Here is a 22,146-nt window from a genome sequence, read left to right as displayed (position 1 = left end):
CTAGCCTCAGCCCTGCTGAAAGGTTTTTATTCTGTACCATATCACAGGTGTCCGCTCAGCCCCCGGGAAAGGTTGTCTTTTTATTTGCATATTTGGAACATTTTTTTTTTTTCGTACCACTTTCCCACACCGCGCGCGCCCCCGCTTTTCTAGAACGCGCGCCTCACAATCAGACTGAGGAGAACCGCGCACGTCCTTCACCACGTCCCCCCCCCCTCCCCGCGCAGAAGGGAAAGGCGGGACGTGTGACGTAGCCCGCTAGTCTATGCAGCCGCCATTTTGTGCGGCTGCTTCTTCTGACGGATAAAGAAAAAAACAAAAAAAAAGACAAAAAACGGGTGATAGTGACAAACGTCACTCGCCGAACGAGCAGAGGAGACCGAGAGGGGAGAGAACACGGGGTTTGGCCTTCCCTTCTCCGGTGTCTCCTCCTGTCCTTTCACTAATTACAGATTGCAGCGGTAAGAGCCGTGAGGGGAGGGGGATGGGATGTGAGTATGAATGTGTGTGTGAGGGGAGGCCGGGGAAGGCCGCCATGGTGGGTTCTGCACTCCTCACTGACTCCTGCCTCCTCCTCAGAGGGCGCCGCGGCCTAGTCACTGGGTGTGTATTGGCGTCTATGGACGGGGCCTGTCATGTTATGCTCATTTCTCTGTCATGGCGGCTTCCAGTCACCACAAGGTGCATGCAGGTACCAGACCCTATGACAGGGACCCCCCACCCGTAGATCCGTCGGCCTCAGCACTATCAATGCATAGGACACATTCCCAAAAATAAATGCAATTGCTTTAGTAAAAAATCTACATTTGTTACAAGTTGGAGTTCAGTCTTGCAGAGCATCGCAGCAGGTTCCTCCAGTGTTTACATCGCAGGTCAGTAGACACTTGGCCTCCAGATTCCTCTTCCCTTTTTTTTGTTTTGTTTACTTGTTAAAATCAGTATTTTTTGCTAGAAAATGTCTCGGAACCCCCAAACATATATATTTTAAAGCCGAAGCCCTAGAGAATAAAATAGTAGGTTTTAATTTTTTTGAATGTCATGCAGTATTTGTAAAGCTGTAGTTTAAATGCATTTTTTGGGAGTAAAAAAAAGTTTGAATTTTATTGGAATAATTTTTTTTGTAAAATCTAAAAGATGTTACGTCAAGTAAATGGATACCAAACATGTCACACTTTAAAATTCCACATACCTGCGCAACGGCAACAAACGACATAAGTTTTCGTCCTCATGCACGCGGGACGTTTTTACAGCGGCTGTTTTTGGCTTTTGATGGGTTTTTTTCTATAGCTAGTAACCCCCCCAGCATGTTATCCTATGTATCCATGAACACATTTATTTTTTATTTATTTCAGGTACTTATATAGCGCAGTCAATTTACGCAGTGCTTTACATATATATTGTACATTCACATCAGTCCCTAACCCTCAAGGGGTGTACAATCTAAGGTCCCTAACTCACATTCATACATACACATACTAGGGACAGTTTAGACAGGAGCCAATTAACCCACCAGCATGTCTTTGGCATGTAGGAGGAAACCGGAGTACCCGGAGGAAACCTGCACAGGGAGAACATGCAAACTCCATGCAGGTGGTGCCGTCGTTGGGATTTGAACCGACGACCCTAGTACTGCCAGGTGGAAGTGCTAACCATTTAGCCACTGTGCTGCCCACAGACTGGAATCAACATTTTTCGGCTGTGACGTTTATTGGCTGCAAAAAAATAGGAAGGAGTTTGTTAGCTGTAAAAATGCTCTAACGCGGTAAAATGCTGCAAACTGTCATTTTTGGCCTTTTTTTTTATCCCCCCAAATTTCTTTTTTTATATAAACGCAAACGTGGGAAACCGATGCTAAAGGCTAATTTGAAAAAGCTGAAAAACGCACATGATTTTACACAGCTAACATTAGCAGTGTTCTCAAATCATCCCGTGTGCATGAGGACTTACTATCCACAGGTGACCCTTTAAAAGCCTTTACAGGTTACCACTTTAGATTCACAGAGGCAGTCTGGTGCTGAAATGACTGGCCGTGATCTGAAGTTTGCGGTAATACCTCACGTGTGTGGCCGTTGCTGTTTGCGTGCTTGCGGGAGCAATGTGTGCATTCACCTTTGTGTGCAAGCACGGGGAGACGGGAGCACTTTACTTTTCTTTTTAAGTTATTTTTACACTACTGCTTTTAACTTTTTTTTTTTGATCACTTATTGCTGTCACAAGGAATGGAAACATTCCTTGTGACAGAAATAGGCCTGTGACAGGTACTCTTTATGGAGGGATCCTTCCTCTGCCCTTAAAAGCATTCAAAAGACAGACTTGTTTTCAAATGCTGATGATTTTTTCAAAATGGCACCGTAGACATCCAGGTATTATTATTATACAGTATATAGCGCCAAAAGGTTTGCTCAGCGCTGTACATTATAGTGGGGGACAGAACATGAGACAATACAGTAACAAAACAATACACGAGGGGTTCGAGGGCCGTAAATCGGAAGTGATGACAGGTTGATGGGGGGATGTCCCCTCCTGCCGCTTGTTAGCCAGCTCCGGTTGCTATTACAAGAGAGCCATTATCCCCGTATCACCAATGAAAGTCCAGCGGCATACGGGTACATTGCTGGAGAAGAAATGGTCTTGGAACACTGTTTGTCAATGCGTAGTTCATAGTTTTGCAAAAATATATTAAATGCAATTGCTTTAATAAAAAATAGTTTGCATTCAGTCTTGCAGGGTGTTGCAGCAGGTTCCTCCATTGTTTACAGCCCAGGTCAGTAGAGAGATACAGAACTTTGCGTTTGGAGGAAGTAAACAATGGACAAGAGCCTGGTGTCGGTGTGGTCTGTGAGTGTGTGCTGCGGTGGCAGATGGGATTTGTAGTTTTCCCATTCACAGATTATTGTGAATGGATAACGTGGCTATGCGCTAAATTTGAAAATAGTAAATTGCTGGGAGAAGCTCTGCAGTTCAGGTAGGAGGCTGGATGTTGGCAGTGTTTGAAATTGCATCCTAAATCTTGGATCACACAGGGCATACTATGGTGCAGGGCTTGACAAATTTGCTTCGAATCTAGGAGCCAGCTAAAAAAAAAAAGTTAGGAACCGAACTTCAGTGCCCTATATTTTCTATAGGCGACACCCCCTATAGTTCATCAGTTTACCATTACAGAAGAGGTCTGGTGCTAGAATTGTTCTCATGCACGACGATAAGTAACGTGCATCGCAGTCAACGTTTTCATGTGTCGGCACCACAACACGTGTGTGTGTGTCTCAATTTTTTTTTTGGGGGGGGGGGGTGCTTTTATGTTCTTGGGTGTAGTTTTAATTTTTTACAATTAAAAATAAATTTTTTTTGTGCTTAACTTTTTTTTTTTCATCACACGGGACAAAAAGTCTCCCATGTGATGATTTTTTGGTGACAGGCTCTCTGTAATGAGCCATGCAGGGTCTAATAGACTGTGCATGCCTTCTCTGTGCTCCATTGAATGTGATCGCTCTGCATTACATTCTTTCCCAACCATGCTGGCTGGGGAAATTGTCAACCAGTACCCGAAATTGATGTCATACACAATAGTTTCCGGGTCAGGAACAAGATGCCGGTGTCAGATGGACAAGAGGAGCCTGGGATACATGGGGGGGCACTTTACCCACATGTGTATAAGCAATTGGGCAGCAGCGGCGCAGCCTGAATGCTTCCACATGAAAAGGGAGCCCTGGTGCTTTCCTGTAGCAGGGCTAAATGTAGAAAGACTACCTGCATGTCCCGGGTGTCGTATGATACAAATTGTTCATTCCTGCAATAGTGAATGTGCTGACAAAAGCCCAGGCGCCAGGACACAATTCTTAGCCACCATGGCAACCTGGTACCTGGGATTTGTCAAACTCTGCTATAGTGTACTCCCGTGAGTGGGCTGTGTTTACACATGGCAATGCACTGGTGTCTCCTGCATTCCTGTGCAGGCAGTTCCATTCTAGTCAGTTAAGATGCAGTGGCTGCACGGACACAGCTGATGTTCACAATTTGACATCCATGTGCTCACAGGTGCTTGACCCCCAAACTTGCATGGTTTGCTTCTGGGACATGCACCCACAAAGACATCAAATTGGGAAGAGCAGTAGCTGTGTTTGTGGAGCTTCTGCATCCCAGTTGACTTGAATGGGTTTACCTGTACATCCTTGTACAAGTAAACAGGACCCTCATACGGAGGTACACACCATGTGAACAAGGCCTGATATGGCCATAATGTGAGATGAGGTCCCACAGGTGGACTATGCCTCGAAGAGCTCTTAATTGGCAGCATGCCTGTGTATGATTGTCAGGGTAGGGTGTGGTGATCATCTTTTTTTTAAGCTGAACCTCTCTCCAGCTGCGTAAAGCATCTGTGACAGCACTAGAGGTGGATTTTAATTCCCAGACACCACATATTTCAGGAAATGGTGGGATGGGCTACTGATTATTTGAGCCAATCACAGGGGTTAAAACCAGCTAGGTTTGCTTTTTTAATTTTAAAACTGGACTCCAATGATATATTTTGTAAGTTTACTTTAGGCCAGCTTGGGCCCAATGTGAGTGCATTTGTGATACCCGATTGGCCTCTCGAAAGCTGTAATTTGCTGTAGTAGCCCAAGCTACCAAAGTGATGGCCACGGTCTTCCAGCTACCAAAGTGATGTCCACGGTCTTCCAGGTCCTGTGTTGAGCATCTGCACTTCTGCATGGTAATTAAAAGGAGTTATCTGTTCAGCATTGCCCCCATTCAGGGAGCACCTTGCATTCTTCTCAGTAAATGTAAAGCGTTCTGTGATTGGATGAATTGGCGGTTGTGACAACACATCCCCACCTTGTCCAATCAGAGAACACTTTGTATTCATGGGGAGAGATGTAAGGCATTCTTTGAACGGCAGCCTCATTAAGGTATGTGGAAAGACAAAACAGAGGGCGCACAGGCCTAGTGCATTACCATAAAAAATGTTTAATAAAAAATAAAGTAGGTGTTGTACTCACAAACGACAATATAGTCAAGGCACATCATAAAAGAACAGCTGGGTCAACACCACGCTGAGTAACAGTCCGCAATAGGGAGTGTAGACATCCAAAAGGTTGACGCGTTTCTGAGGAAGAGGCAAGTCCTCGAAACGCGTCAGCTTTGGATGTCTAAACTCCCTATTGCGGACTGTTACTCAGCGCGGTTTTGACCCAGCTGTTCTTTTATGATGTGCCTTGACTATATTGTCGTTTGTGAGTACAACACCTACTTTATTTTTTATTAAACATTTTTTATGGTAATGCACTAGGCCTGTGCGCCCTCTGTTTTCTCTTTCCTCATTCAGTATATTTGGATTTCCCCGGTCCATTTGAGGGCATCAAGGTGTGCATGTTCCAGGACATTCTTAATGTGGTTGTAGCCTGCATCGAGTCCATCCCCAAGCGCAGGAGCATTTGTGTTTGGTTCTTCGTTAAGGTATGTGTGGGGAAAGGACCAGCAATTGTTGGGATGCATAATAGATGGCCTTTCCATAGGAATTAATGGGATATTTCTGCACATGCCCTGGAGAGGGTGCAGCAGGGGCTGTGTGGCTACGTTGTGTTTTTTTCTGGAAGAAGCACAGATAAGCGAGTATAGGATTTTGAGTGTTTGCTAAAGTGAGTAGATTAAAGCTGAACTCTGGGTGAAGTGAGAAGAAATGGCCCATGTGGGATCTGGCCACATTCACAATGAATGGCACAGCACATAGAGCAGGTGCATTGGCATGTCTTGTGGCAATAGGTGTTGCTTGTATTTTAGCATGCATTTCCACAATGAACAATGTGAACGGGCGCTGAAGGAGAACTATAAATGTGCAGTTTTCCTTGAGCAATTCTGCCAGATTTCTATTTTTTCTGTGGCCCCATTATATATCTACATCTTTCTGTTTGGAGTTTCATTTTCTAGTTGCTCTCCTGGGCGCATGCTTTGCCTTTCAGTTCAGATATGGTCCTGAGTTGCTGTATTACATTACAGTGAATGCTGCTTTGGGCTAGTAATGTACTCTGGATGGGCAGGAATAGCTCTGCAGTCAAATCCACAGTAACTATGCCATGATGATTGAGGGCTCCCTGGCCACAGCGATGAGGATTTACCAGCCACTGTACCTGCAGGCAGCTTGTGGTGCTTGCTACGACTGCATAACATGACAGGCACTCTTTAAGCTTTCTACACGCAGTGAAATTTAATATCTGAAGTTAGAACCATCTACTGTTGTGAGGGTCTATCAGAACGATCTAATATAATTGTATCTTGTCCGGCAGACATACATGCAAGGCAATTGTTGGTTGATCTGACGCATCACGGTTTGTGGCCACTGTCAGATATGCAGAATAAAAATCTCTCGTTTTGCCGCTCAGTTTCAGATGGGTGGTGGTAAAATTTCTGTATTGAAAACTGTGATGTGGAAATGTGCTGTAAAAAATAGTAAGAGCTAAACAAGCAGATTGGTGGAGAAAAACAGGTGCAAGCATTTTGACAGATGTAGTCAAACAAATTTCAGAACCTGCTGCCATCTCCAAATCCCTCCTTGAAATTCTGTTGATATAAGAAATTTTGCTGGAATTATTTTCACCAAATCATATATGGCTAAATGAAATGTCCTAATTGGCTTTAAATAATATTTGTAATCTGTATTTCCAAAGGAAAAAATGGAGCATTGTGAAGTGTAAATATTTGAGCACACATTGTTTCATAACCTCTCTGTACTGATTGGGCAGCTTTTCGGCACACTTGCTTTTTTTGTAAATGGAAGTGGAAATTTGGCGGAACTGAAATTACACAAGTGCTGGGATATTTTTAGTATTATACCTGCATTTACCTCTGACATTGTTTAGGGTTCTTTCAGATGGGGGGGTGTGAACGACTGCATGATCTTGGTAGAATGGGGCGCTGTGAACGACTGCATGATCTTGGTAGAATGGGGCGCTGTGAACGACTGCATGATCTTGGTAGAATGGGGCGCTGTGAACGACTGCATGATCTTGCTGGTAGAAGCCCGACGACAAGATCCTGCATTCAGAGTTGTCCATATGCATGTAATGTTTTTGGTACAATAACATACACACGTAGAAAAATATTAGCCACCAACACTGACCAGTGATTGGAATGGGGTGGTGTCTCTGCTCTCCAGGCACACAACCATTCATTGCATAAACTAATATTATATTATTATTATACAGTATTTATAAAGCGCCAATAGTTCGCTCAGCGCTGTACATTACAAATATGGCACAAAATGATGGGTATTCAAAAAGAGTAGCTGATCCATTTCATTAACATTGTCTAATAAGAACTCTGACTTATTCTTTACCCGGGTCATATAGTTTTGGCTTTTCTTCTCGAACCAGCATATGTTCAGATGTGGGACATCATTGTGTGTATTGTTCCTTTTTCATGCAAAAAGGGGAATAAGTACTGATCAATAACAAGCAGAAGCACGTTGTTGGTCGTCTAATTGGAATGGCATATTTACAAAGTGCAAAATGGAGATGCAGCTGTTGAACAGATTGTTTTGCATGATACAGATTTCCATTGGACAGTGCGCTGTCATTGAGGACACTCCATGTTTTAAAAAAAAAAATTGATGGATAAATGCAGATAAAAGGTTAATCATTTGCTGCTGTGGTTTTTCAATGTGTGAAAGTCTACAACTAATTGACAAGTGTGTGTTGCCTTGCTGATGGAAATCTGGAGACGAGGGGCAAAATCAACCATGGTGAAAAATAACCATCCATGGCCTCTAGTCCTAATCGCAGCAAAATGAAATATGCCATTAATAAAAGTGATTCCTTTAAGTTCAGATGTCTCATCTGGCACTACAGAACCGATGGTAATGAAATTTGTTTATGGTAGGCATCCTTGGCCAGTCTAGTAGAAATCTGCCAGAAATCTGCCAAAATCAAACATTTTTCAAGGTACTTTTTGCAGCGTCTTCCTTATTGTCTGTTTTATTTATGATTTATGATGCTTGCTAAACATTCTAACTGAAGAGGAATGTATATATTTTTCATGTTGTTCGCCTCTTGCACTAATCTGGTTGCTGATTGTTTTATTTTTTAACAAAAGTGTTGCTTTATTATGGTGATTGATATCACTTTCTGTACTGAATTTATATTTTCTGAGGTTAAATATTGCAGTCAAATGATACATTTGGAACACTTGCTACTTGACAAGGCGTTTGAAATTGGTTTAATGGCAAAATGGTATGGCCATGATTTCAGCTAGTACTTTCTCGTATACAATTGATTTGAGACTGATGGTTTTGAGTTTGATGTCATTGGATATAGATTATTTTTTTATAGCTTTCTAATTTGGTGTAGTTGCTATTGCATTATACAAATTTTACAATTTACAGACTAAGGCTGCTCATTTTGCATGATTGAAACTTTTTTTTTTTTTGGTTTATCCTTGTGGCGCAGTTAATTGGTCTCACTTCATAGCTTATTCTACAAACCTGCTTTATATCATTGTTTAGACTCAAGTCCTAATGAGTTGCATTATTATAACTTTTAATTTGTGAAACTGGCACAAGTGCTGATTTTGTACTCGTAGAGCAAAAAAGTACCACAGAAAATCTTCAGTGTTTGTCATGTTAATATGTCACTGTTTTGTTGAAGTGCTCTGCCTGGCTTTAACTGCTGTTTGTAGCCATCGTTATTTGTAGCTTAACAGGAAATATTTAGTGCTTTGATTTGATAGTAATTGATGGAATTCTGATGTAATATTGAGCGTTTTGGTGTTTTTTGAATGGACGTTATTGTGGTTGATGTTTCACTGGAGATGAAATATCTGGATATGGAGTGAGCAAGTAGCTTATCAACTCATTTGAAGAGTGGCAAATTCTCAGAGTTGGATTAGACTGATTCAGATTTGACATGACCTATCTTGTGCTTTTTTTGTTTTTATATTTTTTCCTCAAACCCAGCATTGCAGGTTTAGTTCAAACTCATGTTCTAGATATTCTGCATTTGGGCTGCTTTCAGACTGATGCGGTGCAGATTGACCGACACCACGAGTCATCTGCACTTTCCCATAGAGTTCTGTTGGGTTTTGTGGTTTTGAAGCGCTTTCTGAAAGCGCACCGAACGTCCTTCATACTGCACCTTTGGTGTGCTTTCAGAATGCGCACCAAAACCGCAAGACCTAATAGAACTCTATGGGAAAGAGCAGCCAACCTGTGGTTATATTGTGCTGCTCCCATGGTGTGGTCAAGCTGCACCGCATCCGTCTGAAAGCAGAATGTGTATTATGTCCTCTAACTGAAAGTTGTTTTTGCAGTCTGGTCACATTAATCACTGTACATCCAGATCTCTAGGCACATTTCTTTTTTTCTTTTTTCGATACAGACCATAATTAAAAATGTAAATGACATAGAAAGAAAGAATCAGTCTTTTTTTTATACACGGTTAGAATGTATTGGAATGACATTTTTGTTTTAGGTGTATCTGTAATCTAACACAATGCGTATTAAAGTTTTTATTAACATGAAATGCCTCTGTTCTAAATAAAATACAACATTTTCCCACTGTATTATTTTGTAAGGGAGTATATTAATAAAACTTTTTTTTTTTTGGATGCAGAATGCATTATCTGAGAATGTAATATGCTGATTTTCATGCTTGCCTTAATTCATTTTTTTGCAGTCCATAAAGATTTTTTAGTTGCCTACAGGATTGACTTCCAGACTGGTTAAGGAAATATCCGATTAACTTGCAGGTAAGATTCTAGATCAACTATATTAAATAGAATACAATAATAGTTTCCCAGCTACTGATGCTTGATTTGCAAAGTGAGATTTTCAGACCAGTAGGTTATGGTGTTTGACTTTTTCTTGCCATATCTGGAAAAATAAGTGCATAGAGATTTAGAACCACATTTTCAAAAATTATTTGTGTGCCTTTTTTCTTATTTCTCAGCTCAGCGCAGACCTTGTCTTTTTATAAAGTGTTATTAAAACCTATTTAAAAACAAAACAGTGCTTTACTAGACCTCAGACATGTTTGCATGTCTGCCTTCTTAAGCCTGTAGTTGACTTCCGTTGCTTCTCACAATGCCCCCTTCTCTGGTTCCTGCTTTGAGGGAGTTGTATACCCTTACAGGGTCCCATGAAGCCACTTTTACATGCATGTTTCTGGCTGGCTAAAGAGAAGAATCTTTTAGCGTCCACACGCAACAATCCCAGTGTCAAGCTGCTCCCCTGCATCCCACTCCCTAAAGCCAGTGATGCACAGCAGCTGGATCCTGAATTATGATTAATGCATTTGCATGTATGTGAAGGACACGGAGCACGCTTCCCTAACTGGAAGCAGTACTTTGGAATTTGGAGCCAGCAGTTGTAAATGGTGAAGTGTAAATATTTGGGCACACATACAAACCAAAATGTACTGGGGAATGCACTGCATGATTAAAATGCAAGAGGGAAAAAATACGGAAGGTTTAATACTACTTTAAAGAGGACCTGAACTGTGAAAGCTATGCTTAAAGGCAAGCAGAGGGAAATACCAAATTAAAAAAGAAAAAAGCGCCACTTACAAAAAACACCAAAGTGTCAGCAGCACATCCCACCCAAAATAAATTTTGGCAACAATAATCCAAATTAAAAGGTATGCGCTAATAACAAACTTATACAAAAGTGTATATCATCATCCAAAAAACATTAGTGTTTTAAATAAATTATAGTGTCCAAACATAAATTAGTGTCCAAAAAAATATATATATCTTCAGTGACTTGAACCAATTGTGAGAAATCCACCAAAGGAGATTAAATGAACTCACCAGAGCTAATGGCTGGTCAGATTATAAACCAGCAACAGCGCTTGTGCTCTGGGAGCAATGAACCCGATGTCCAAATAGATATGGTGATGTTTCAGACACTTCCGGATAGTAATAATCACAGCCAAACAACTCTTATGATGAACTTCTCCACTCTTTCTCATACCTCCATGAGAGCATGCAGTACACTCGGGGACAAAAAAGAGAACATAATGGTGCAATACGTTTTTTTCATTTATCTCTTTAATAAAAAAGGTATAAGGAAACTCACAAACAAGGTGTCCAACAGACACCAGCTTCAATCGCAAAAAAGGGTTGAGATACAGTTAACGCTCACCGCAGATCTCTCCCATACAGCACAGACCAGCAAGGCTCTCTAACGTCCACATCAAGTAGGCTACGCCCAACCGGTTTCGTCACACCGACGTCATTTAAAACACTAATGTTTTTTGGATGATGATAAACACTTTTGTATAAGTTTGTTATTAGCGCATACCTTTTAATTTGGATTTTGAAGCAGAGGGAAATGACTAGCCCCCAGTATGATTCTAGACTCCCTGCAGCTAATAATTTCCTCAGTTACTGCTGCCCCGTTTCATACGGTGTATGTGATGGGGTGGCCATCTTGGTAGAGAAGCACTGCTTTTGCATCCTCTTGCCAGAGCTGCTCCAAAATGACGAACAGGCCAGCAGAAAGCAAAGATCTTCAGAAACTTTCTGTCCAGCAAGAACAGTGAGCAGCACAGTAGTGGCATTGCCAAATCCCTTAAGACTAGCGATCAGAGGCAGCTATGCCTAAAGCTGGTCTTAGTAGTTTTGTTGTGTTTGGTTTTTTGTTTTTTTGTTTTGTTCAGCTAGCAGGCTGAACAGAATAAAGAACTAAGATTCATCCATCCACGGTATTCGTTGCAGTCAGAATATGCTGCAGCTACTGATTGACAAAGAGTTTTCCAACTTGTTCGTTTGACAGAAGTCAACAAACAGTTGATTTCTGTTGAACAGGGACAGCACACACTGAAATTCAGCCGGGCACTTTTAAACCAGCCAAATTGCGATACACTCCTCTTTGGTCCTCCTGCTTTAGGTATTCAATTTTAGGCACCGGAAGTGTGCTGCTATATTTGAGGAGTTATGCAGGCCATAGACGGGACGTTTATCAGCCAAATTTTCATCCAAATGAAAAATCGGCCGATATTCACGCCGTTAGTGGGGCAATGCCGTCGGCCGTTTTTCATGGATCTTCTCGTTTCTTTTTATCGGTCATGCTGGAAAATCCACGAAAAACCGGTAGTTTTTCATAAGCATTTGTGGCAGCATCCATGGCAGCAACGACCGTTTTTTGCATTTATCGACCGACAATGGCCCGTCTGTGGCCTGCATTAAAGACAAAAGGTAAATTTTCAGGGTACTGCTTTGCCCTTTGTAGGTGTTGCTTATAGCGCAACATATCTTTACTTTTTGCATTTAGGTCCACTTTGAATACTACAGGTAGTGAGAGTTCAATATGCCTGATGCTAATAGACTACTGTATATCCAAGTCCAGTACTGTGGAACTGCATAAAGTTCGTGCTGTGGGTAGAAGTGCTCTGTTGTTGAAAAGTAGCATTTAGCAGAGCCTACATTAAAACTGGCAAATGAAAGTATATCTAAATCCACAAAATGTTATTTTGAAATTTTTTAATAGTGGTGCACCGAAATGAAAATTCTGGTTTCGAAACCGAAAATTCAGGATGCACTTGGCTGAAAACCGACTTGGACGTTTTTTTAAAAATAAATATATATATTTTGGGAAAAAATACACTTTTATGATTAAAAAGAAGCTACCCCAATGTTTTTGTAAAATATGAAAGCTGTTACAGCGAGTAACTAGAGACCCAACATGTCGTGCTTTCAAACTATGGTGCTTAAAAAATCTCCATGGGTGACGCTTTCAAAATTTCTACAGGTTACCAGTGTAACGTTACAGAGGAGGTCTAGATCTAGAATTACTGCTCTGACGTTCGTGGCGACACCTCACGTGTGGTTTGAACGCCCTTTACATACGTGGTTGTGGCCTACGTATATGTTCACCACCACATGCGAGCACGGGGGGGCGGGGCACTTTAAACTTTTTTTTTTTTTTTTTTTTAAATCCGTTTTATTCCTATCACAAGGAATGCATGCATACCCTGCTATAGAAATAATGATAGGTCTTTTGACATTCAAAATGCATGTGGCCGAAAACCGAAATGTCTGCGTATGTGGGGATTGGGAGGCTGCAAATTTTTTTTCTACTTGTATGTGTGTGAAATAAATATATATCAACTTATTATTATTAACTTTTATTGCTATCACATAGGGGATCCATTGTCCCCTATGTGAAAGCATTTGAGTGACAGGTCCTCTTTGTAGGGGCGAGGGGGTGGGGGCAGTGTGTGCAAGGAGAGGAGCCAGTGTATACAGAGGCTCCCTCAATGGCTGTCAGTGCTGATTTTTAGATGCAATTGCAGGCTTTTTTTTTCTTCACTATAGCTCACACAATTGGCTGTCATTTTCCCTGGAGCTAAAGGCAACTTTGTTTCTTTTATCTCGGGAAAGAAACTAAAAGGAAATGTTTTCTTTTAATTTGTGGAAAGAAACTAAAAGGAACTTTGTTTCTTTTAGCTGGGGGAAAGTGACACCTAATTCTGTGAGCTATAGAAAAAAAGCCAGTAAACTGTTTCGGTGCTTATTTCATATCTGCCAACGGCCGATAGGGATCGTTTCGGCCACCGAAATTTCGGTGCACCCCTATTTTTTAAGTTTTATATATGGATGGGGTTAGAACCCCTGTCATGTTTTTATTGCTGTCTGTGTCCCAAGTGGGGAGAATTGCTCTTTGATTGTGCTAATAACACCTGACCTCTGAGGCTGGAAGTGAGGGAAAATCTAAAATGTTATTTGTGACCTGTTTTGCATTGCATTGAACTTTTTTCCACAATAAACAAGCATAAGGTGTACTTCCATGTTCAGTACACTACACTTGTTTCTGCAGTACTGGGCTCATTCACACCTCTCCTTTGCAGGAGCTGTGGTTTTAAAGTACAGGTTATCTCCGAGCACAGTTCATTCATAACTGCTTTTGGGTGCTATTGAAAATGAATGGCACTGCCAATGCACAGTATTACACAATGTTGCATGCCTGCTCTGGTGCTTTAGCAGTGCATTTAAATAAATTGGTTGCATTTGCAACACACATTAATGTCCTGCAAGTACTGCCTTGGTTTGGCATATTAGTCTGTCCTGAGCTACTGAGACCTCCGTTTGCGGTCCACTTGGTGCTACCCATCTGCAGTACATGTTAGAGTTCCTTAGTTAACTCATGCATGTGTGTTTGCAGTCTTCATTAAACCTTACATGGGTAAATTACAGATTCATTAAAAATGTAAAGAAAAATTATCCAAAATATTATAGGATTTTGTTTACAAGCATTTGTGACAGTTGTATGTGTACCAGAAAGCATTGCAATAGATAACATTAGATCACCAAACGTAATTAGAAATTAAATGGAGATATACAGACATTCAAAGCTCAACTCGAATGCTTATCTTTTGTTCGGCTCTGTTTACACACGTGTTGGGCAGTCTATTGGCATAAATGATTTCTGATGCAACTTCAACTGTGTATGAGAAGCATGCAAAAGTGCCTTACCCTTTTTAAAAATTACACTGTACCAAAATGCATGGTACTTTGTTACTAGGTTTTGGTGTGTGCTTTAGCAAGATGCGTGGGGGTGGCATTAAGAATTGATGCCAACGCTTCCATTCTGCAGGATGTCTGCACGCTTTTGTGACTTGCGGGAAAGCACGTGATTTTGCTTGCGTTGCCGCAACAAAGAAGTGTGAATGTAGCCGAAGTAAAGAAATAAACGTTGAAGTTCACTTAAAGGATGCATGTAGAAGTTATGCTAACTACAGAGTGGTCATTTTAGATGAGAAAAGACTTTTGATGACTGGATTGTTTGTAGTGACATGCCCACAAAATATCTGTATGGTAGACTTTATAGTCATTTTTATCTGATGCGTTTAGCATTTTTTACACTTTACATTTTTTTCTTTTTTGTTTTTCAGAAAAAATGTTGTACAGTTTCTTTAGGTGCATAAACTGCTAGGTTTCCTTCCCTACTTTTGCTATATGAATTCAGTACATGTGCTTATTAATGCATTTTTTTTCTTGTGAGGGTCTTCAAGAAAACCTTTCAGTAGAAATGCATGATAAAAGTGGTTTTGTGTGTTGACATTCTTTGTGGCTCCAATGTGCAAGCGCACAAAATGTCAGATTTTGTTGATTTGGGCTGCATAAAGAATAGCTGGTTGGTTGTTCCTTCGCTAAATACACATTTTACTAAAGAAAAATGCCCAAGCATTAATGGAGGTTCAGTGTACTCGTAGACAGGGAGCAATAGACTCACGTTCTGTCAGTGAAATGGAGGAATAGTAAATAGACTGGTTAGTTTATCTGCTCCCTCACTTCAGGTCACTACAGATATCTACATGTGGACTTCATAATTGGAAACCAAATGTTTTAAAGCATAAGTGGTAGAAAAGCACTTATCCTTTTTGCCCCAGATACATACTTCTGTATTGTGACCCACTGCAGTGTTTACATCCTTCTGCAAGTCATTTGTTGGGGCCCTTTTAAAACTATTCAGGTTGTTAAATACACCACAGCAGATCAAATAATTTAACCTGCTGAATTTTTCCTAGCAAGGCATTCTTTTTTGGTAAGCTGCAGTATAGATGTGACAGGGCTACGTTCACAGTGAATGGCACCACAAAACACCTAATGATGTGGCTTACCATTACAGAGTGGTGTGAATGAGCCCCTTAAATCCTAATGGTTCACTGTGCTATCTACATTCTAAAAATTAGATTCCCTTCTAAAGTAATGCATTGCCCAGAGTTTCAGCCTTGGAAAAAGTCCACAGATTGTCAACCAGCTTTACACACTGCCTACTCTACTACCATCTGATATATTGCTAGTATGGATCCAAATTTTCATCAGGGGGAGATCCTAGAAATGGGGTACAATGTTCCATCCAACAACCCCCTTTCCCCATTGAAATGATTTCCCTTCCAATTCCTATTTAGAAACTTGCCCAAATCATTTTTTTAAGATTAACTCTTGAAAAGGTAATTGTATAGAAGAAGGTGATGCTGACTTTTGTGATCTAATAACCAACATATGCAAAATAAGTTTAATGTTTACTTGTAAGCAGATTGAGGAAAATTCTAGGCACGCTCATTATGGTTTATTATGTATTGTATTACAGCAAGAAAAATACTTAAGGCCTCAATTTTAGACTTAAAGCAAAAATAAAAATGCACAAGGGACAGTATTTACTATCACTGTGAAGTGTCCCTTTTGCTGATGACTACTGCCTTAAAATCTGAGGTCCTCTAAACCCCACCCCCGCAGTGGTAATCTTCCACTGCTACCTGAGATAAGGGACAAGGGACCCATAACAGGCACTCAAGAGTCCTGACTATGCCCCCTTCCCTTCCATTCATAGGAGCTGTACTATAGCTCCCATCAATGAGGATGGAGGACAGGTGGATGAATGAAAGGTCTGCCGCCTCCATTCAAAGCTTTCCATTCATAGAAGCTATAGTACAGCTTCTGTGAATGGAGAAAAGTGGTGTAAAAAGAGCGAGCATAGTTGGCACTCTTGGTATGTACCTGTCACTTGTCCCTTGGCGTTATTACCACTGCAGCAACTAAAGATAAAGGCTGTGGGGATAAGGGGGTTCAGGGGACTTCGGATTTCAAATAGTGTCATCAGCGCATGGGACATTCCAGTACTGTTCCGTGTACTTTTTTTTTTTTTTTTTTTTTGAAAAAAAAAAGTTTACTGAATTTAGGCTGTAACATGTTATTGTAATCTTTGGTGATTTGCCTCCACCCAAATGTCATTTTGATTGCTTCATCATTTAATGTATATTTTGGGTTTGCCTGGACAGCCAACATATTGTCCATTGACTGTTTAAAATGATTTGTTGGAATGCTATATTTTAAAACTTCTCTGCACACAAGCTATAACTGCAAGGCGCACAATTTAGGCTGAAGGTATAATTGTACGGTTCTTGAGTCTGATGTGGACATTGCCTTTTTTCATCTGCAGGTGTGTTGTTACAGCGCAACATGGCTGTGGTCATCCGTTTGCAAGGTCTGCCTATAGTGGCTGGGACCATGGACATTCGTCACTTCTTCTCTGGATTAACCATTCCTGATGGTGGAGTACATATTGTAGGGGGTGAACAGGGTGAGGCTTTCATCGTATTTGCCACTGATGAAGATGCACGACTTGGCATGATGCGCACAGGTGGCACAATCAAAGGGTCAAAAGTTTCATTGTTGTTGAGCAGTAAGACCGAAATGCAGAACATGATTGAACTTAGCCGTAGGCGTTTTGAAACTGCTAATGTTGATATTCCACCTGCAAGTTCTAACCGTCCTGGACCTCCACCTAATCCAGCAATGAGCAGCAGTAGCACTGTAATGAACCGGGTCAGTTTGCCAACAACTGTACCTAATTTTAGTAGCCCTTCCACAAGCACAGTCTCTACAGTTACTACAGTACATGATAGTACTAAGAATGTCACAACTTTTTCTACTGCCAATATTGGAAATGCTCCGCCAAATTTAGGTGCGGCTTTTTGCAATCCAACATTTTCTTCTCCTATGCCCAGTGTTGCTCCTCAGCTGCCTGCTGTACCACCACCTCCAATTCCTCCAATGCCAACAATACCCACACTGCCACCAATGCCTTCCATACCCCCTATACCTGTACCCCCTCCTGTATCTTCATTACCTCCAGTGCCTCCCGTCCCTCCAATACCACCTGTTCCACCAGTCCCACCCATCAGTGCTCTCCCTCCACTGTCTGGCATGCCACCTTTGAATCCACCACCAGTAGGAGTTGGACCTTTGCCTACAGGAATGAATGGTTCTGGTTCACAAATGAGTAATATGAATCCACTGTTTCTTGGTCCTGTAAATCCAATGCCTTTGAGTTCTCAGAATGCAGTCAAACATCCTCCCCCTTTGAATCATGATGATCCATATGTATCCCTTCATGACTTGCCTATTCCAGTGTCAGAAATAGATATCAGGGACTTCTTTCATGGCTTACGTGTAGATGGGGTCGTTATTATTAAAGATACCATGGGTCGCTTCACTGGTAGCGCAGTGGTGAAGCTTCTAACACCACATGACACATTTGAAGCTTTAAAACGGAATAGAATGATGATGGGACAGCGTTTTGTTGAAGTCACCCCAGCATCTGAGAGACAGTGGGTGATGTCTGGTGGGAACATTGGCAAATCAAGTGCAGGTCCCCATGGACCCTCACATATTATGCAGCAGTCTCATACTAGATCTAAATCTCCCAGCACTCGGCAGCGTTCAAGGTCGAGATCCCCCCATGAGCATGGTTTTTGTGTTTTTTTGAAAGGGCTACCCTATGAGGCAGAAAACAAGCATATCATTGATTTCTTTAAAAATCTGGACATTATTGAAGACAGTATCTACATAGCTTATGGACCCAATGGAAAAGCAACTGGTGAAGGTTTTCTGGAATTTAGAAACGAGGCAGATTATAAAATTGCGTTGAACAAGCATAAGCAATATATGGGCAATCGTTTTATTCAAGTTCACCCGGTTAATAAAGGCCAAATGGTAGAAAAGATAGAAACGATTAGGAAAAAAATACAAAGTTACAATTACATTGACCATAAAGATTCCCCTCTTGATATGGTGTTAGATAAGCATGTGCCTAGGCTGTGGGCACATCTTTCGAATCTACCTTATAACATCGCTAGAAAGGATGTATTTCAGTTCTTTCATTTAGAAGGAATTGCAGTGGAGGAAAACGGTGTACAAGTTCTGATCGATAACAATGGTCAAGGTTTAGGACAGGCTATTGTTCAGTTCAGGAGTGAAGATGATGCCCGCAAATCTGAGCGCTTGAATCGCAAGAAGCTTAATGGGAGAGATGCTTTTGTGCGTATAATAAATAATGAAGAGAGGAAAGAAATTGAGAGCAATCCTCCTATTCAAGGGAGAAAGAGTTTTAAAATGCAAAATTATAGCAATTCCCCACCCGATACAATGAGGTCCAGTGGAGATGAATTTGCTTTCTTGGGTAGCAGCCTGAAAGAGAACAATGGTCAAAATTTTCCTTTCTCTAGTAAATTCAGTGGACCAAGCAGTAATTTTGGTCCACCTGTCCCACCACCTGGAATAGGAAGTGGCTTTGTAGATACAAGGCCACCACCACCAGGGTCTTCTAACGTACCAAATTCACCACTTGATCCCCCAGGATTTGGAAGTGGCCCTGGTAATTTCAGTGTTCCTCCTTCTAGTTTTGGCAATGGACCCCCACCTTTTGGAAGTGGTCCTTCTGGTACAAATCCACCTCCTAACTTTAACACCGCACCTCCAAACCTAAGTGGTCCTGGGGTTTTAAATGCTCCTCCAGGGTTTGGGCCAGGAAATCTGCAAATCGGTGGTCCTCCAGGTTTTGGCACTGGGTCTGGAAAACCAGGTCCCACAGTAATTAGAATTCAGAATATGCCTTTCACAGTTTCTGTAGATGAAATTCTGGATTTCTTTTATGGCTATCAATTGATACCTGGCTCTGTGTGTTTAAAATATAGCGATAAGGGTATGCCTACCGGTGAAGCCCTGGTGGCATTTGAATCCCGCGATGAAGCGATGGCAGCTGTGGTGGAATTAAATGATCGGCCAATAGGAGCAAGGAAAGTTAAGCTTGCATTGGGTTAGATTATTGAATTTAGGGGTGAACAAGATGTTAAAAACTGTGACTGACATATACTTTTAGTTTACTTGAGCAGATTGCACCGTATTGTTTTACATGGTGACCTGTGTGTATTGAACAACTGTTTGCTAATCATTGCAGCAAATATTGTATATGCTTAAATTGCTTTGGTCAAAAGTAACATTAGGGGTGCTTTTTCTCTCTTTTTTTGACAGTGTTATTCTGACAAGGCACACATGAATAAAATCATGTTGTGTTCTGTATTTTTTCCCAAATGAAAACATTGAAATTTGGTGTCAAATTTGTACAAAGTTTGCATTGTTTTTTCCGTTTTAATCTGATATTCCTGGTCAAAGTTTGCGTAATCTGAATTATAGATGAGGATATTCTATTATGACTTCTTTTGTAGCTCCTTTTTGTTGGTGTGATATAACATTTTGCCACAATCTTTTGAAGGAAATTGTGAATAGTTATGCATGCAATCCCTCCCATGTCAGGTGAAAAAAGGGGATTGAAACTGATCTGTGGCTACAATATTTTCTAAGTCACTGGCCTGAAATCAGTAGGCAAATGAGGAACCCCAACCTTACTGGTTATATACTTTTAGTCCTTTAAGGCTACATTTACACCAGGGATTTAGGCCAGCATGAATTGTAGCGTCAGGAATCTTAGGATCCCTGCTGCTGTAATGACTGTTTACCGGCAGCCAGAGGTATTTCCGGCTGTCCACACTGCCAGTCATTACCTGCTGCGATTGCTGCTGGACGCATAAAGTGCTCCCAGCAGCGATCACTGTTAGCGATTTGCTGGCTGTGAATAGAACCACGAATAGCTGCAGCCTCCAGCGATCTGCCATTATAGTGAATGGGGTCGGCGGCTGCACCTAGCCGAAGCAGGTATCCTAAGATTCCCACTGCTATAATTCACACTTGCCTAAATTGCTGGTGTGACTGTATCCTAAATTTTAAAAAAATTGAAGCAAGAGCTTTAGTATGACAGCCTAAACATTTTCAGAAGTGGCAAACTTCATTTTCTAAATAAACCGTTTGTAACCAGCTGGTACTTTAATCAAAGTGATATTAAAGGTATACAATATTGCCTTTTTATATCAAGACATCATATTTAAAGCTGCTGTAATATCTTTAGTTGATCTTTTAACTGGTCTTTGTCAAAATGATTAACAATTTGTATATCTGTCTTCATTTGATAAGTAGACCGGTTCCACTGGTCAGTGAAAATCTGCGAGCCAGTGGCAAAGCTTTCATTCCCTTGGTTTGTTAAATTTCATAATTGTTTTGTGCAATCTGTTGATCTTTGGAGTGATGGCAGTGTAGAAACTGAACATGCTTTTGTTCGATGCTGAAAAGATTGTAAATGCTGAATGAAAAAGGTGGTTGCTTTGCAGATTTCCTTTCTCCTTCCATGCTTTTGTGTCTGTTTTTGTAAAGCTTTCATCAATCCACATGGAGGTGCTACCCCAAGTTTGGCATCTGAATGCTGACTGTATATAAATTATGTTCTCTGTTAATAAAATGTATGCCAATGTCGAGATGTGCAACATGACTTTTTATACTTTGATGTGAGTTGGGTTTTTTGTCCCAGGTAAATTTCAGACATTGGGTGTAATATTGTGGAAATTGCCTAATGACAACATTACGGTTGTACAGTTTGTAAAAGCACTGCAGTGCTCTACAAGGTTGATTCACGACAAACAGTTTTTCATATGAGAAATGTAAATAATACAGTAGTGTTTCCCTCCTTTTTCCAATCATTTTGTATTGCATGTACATTTATTTTAATTTGCGTTGCTTAGCTTTGTAATTCTGTTTTAAAGCCGCTTAAAATTTGTGTTCTTTTTTCAGAGTAAAGCGTGTAAAAAAACAAAAAAAACTAAGCCTTACCAAAGTACATGTATAACTAGAACAGAATTATTTTGTTTTTTCTTTAATGTCATATTTACAATTGTAATAGCTCAGCTTTGGTTAAAGCATTTTCACATTATTATGAAAATGTATTTTCTTAATGGTTTGTCTTAAATGTTAAGGAAATAAAGAAAACAAAAACAAGATATTGTGGATTCTATGCATTTAAAAGCGTGAAATAAAATGTGTTTTGTCTTTTGATGTTTCCATTGGATTTTAACTGATTGGTAAGCAGAAAAAAGAAAAACCATTAGTTTGCATTTTTTAATCTTTTGTTAGTATTTTAAAAACTGAGTCTTGATCAGACTTGCTGAGCTTTGCATTTTGAACTGTAAAGCCATTCAGATGTGGATCGTGCTTAAGTCATTTTTTTCATATTTATTTTGATTACCAGAAACCTTTCTTGCTAATATATTGCCTTTGTTGTTTCCCTTCACAAATCATCTTTGCACGGTTGTATTGCTTTATAGGATGAGTTACAAGGCATTAGCCACAAATCTGGCTATTTACATATAATGTTGGCTTTAAGAGATTGACTATCATTATTCATCAGAATACACTTTTTTTTTTTTTACCTTGCAATGTTTTTCTTATTTAAGTTACAGCGTGTGTGGTTATTCACATGCTAAGTAGAAC

The 22,146-nt window shown here is 40.6% G+C and overlaps 1 protein-coding gene across 2 annotated transcripts; it reads left to right on the top strand.

Annotated features, from left to right (window-relative positions):
* Nucleotides 1-242: 242 nt before the first annotated feature.
* Nucleotides 243-21,654, top strand: RBM12 (RNA binding motif protein 12). 2 transcript variants are annotated; one of them, XM_089673267.1, is made up of 3 exons: nt 243-461; nt 9,663-9,735; nt 16,931-21,654. In XM_089673267.1, exon 3 carries the CDS (start codon nt 16,951-16,953, stop codon nt 19,591-19,593), a length of 2,643 nt encoding a protein of 880 aa, XP_089529393.1. In that variant the 5' UTR covers nt 243-461; nt 9,663-9,735; nt 16,931-16,950; the 3' UTR covers nt 19,594-21,654. The 2 variants fall into 2 exon arrangements, with proteins under 2 accessions (XP_089529393.1, XP_089529394.1); XM_089673268.1 differs by lacking the exon at nt 9,663-9,735.
* The last annotated feature ends 492 nt before the right edge of the window (nt 21,655-22,146 follow it).

The sequence above is a fragment of the Staurois parvus genome, unplaced genomic scaffold, assembly GCF_062004578.1.
Source record: "Staurois parvus isolate SC_StPar_1 unplaced genomic scaffold, SC_StPar_1.0 ptg000137l, whole genome shotgun sequence".
Lineage (NCBI taxonomy): Eukaryota > Metazoa > Chordata > Amphibia > Anura > Ranidae > Staurois > Staurois parvus.
The sequence above is the reverse complement of the archived record's forward strand: the minus strand, read 5'-3'. Positions and strand labels throughout refer to the sequence as shown.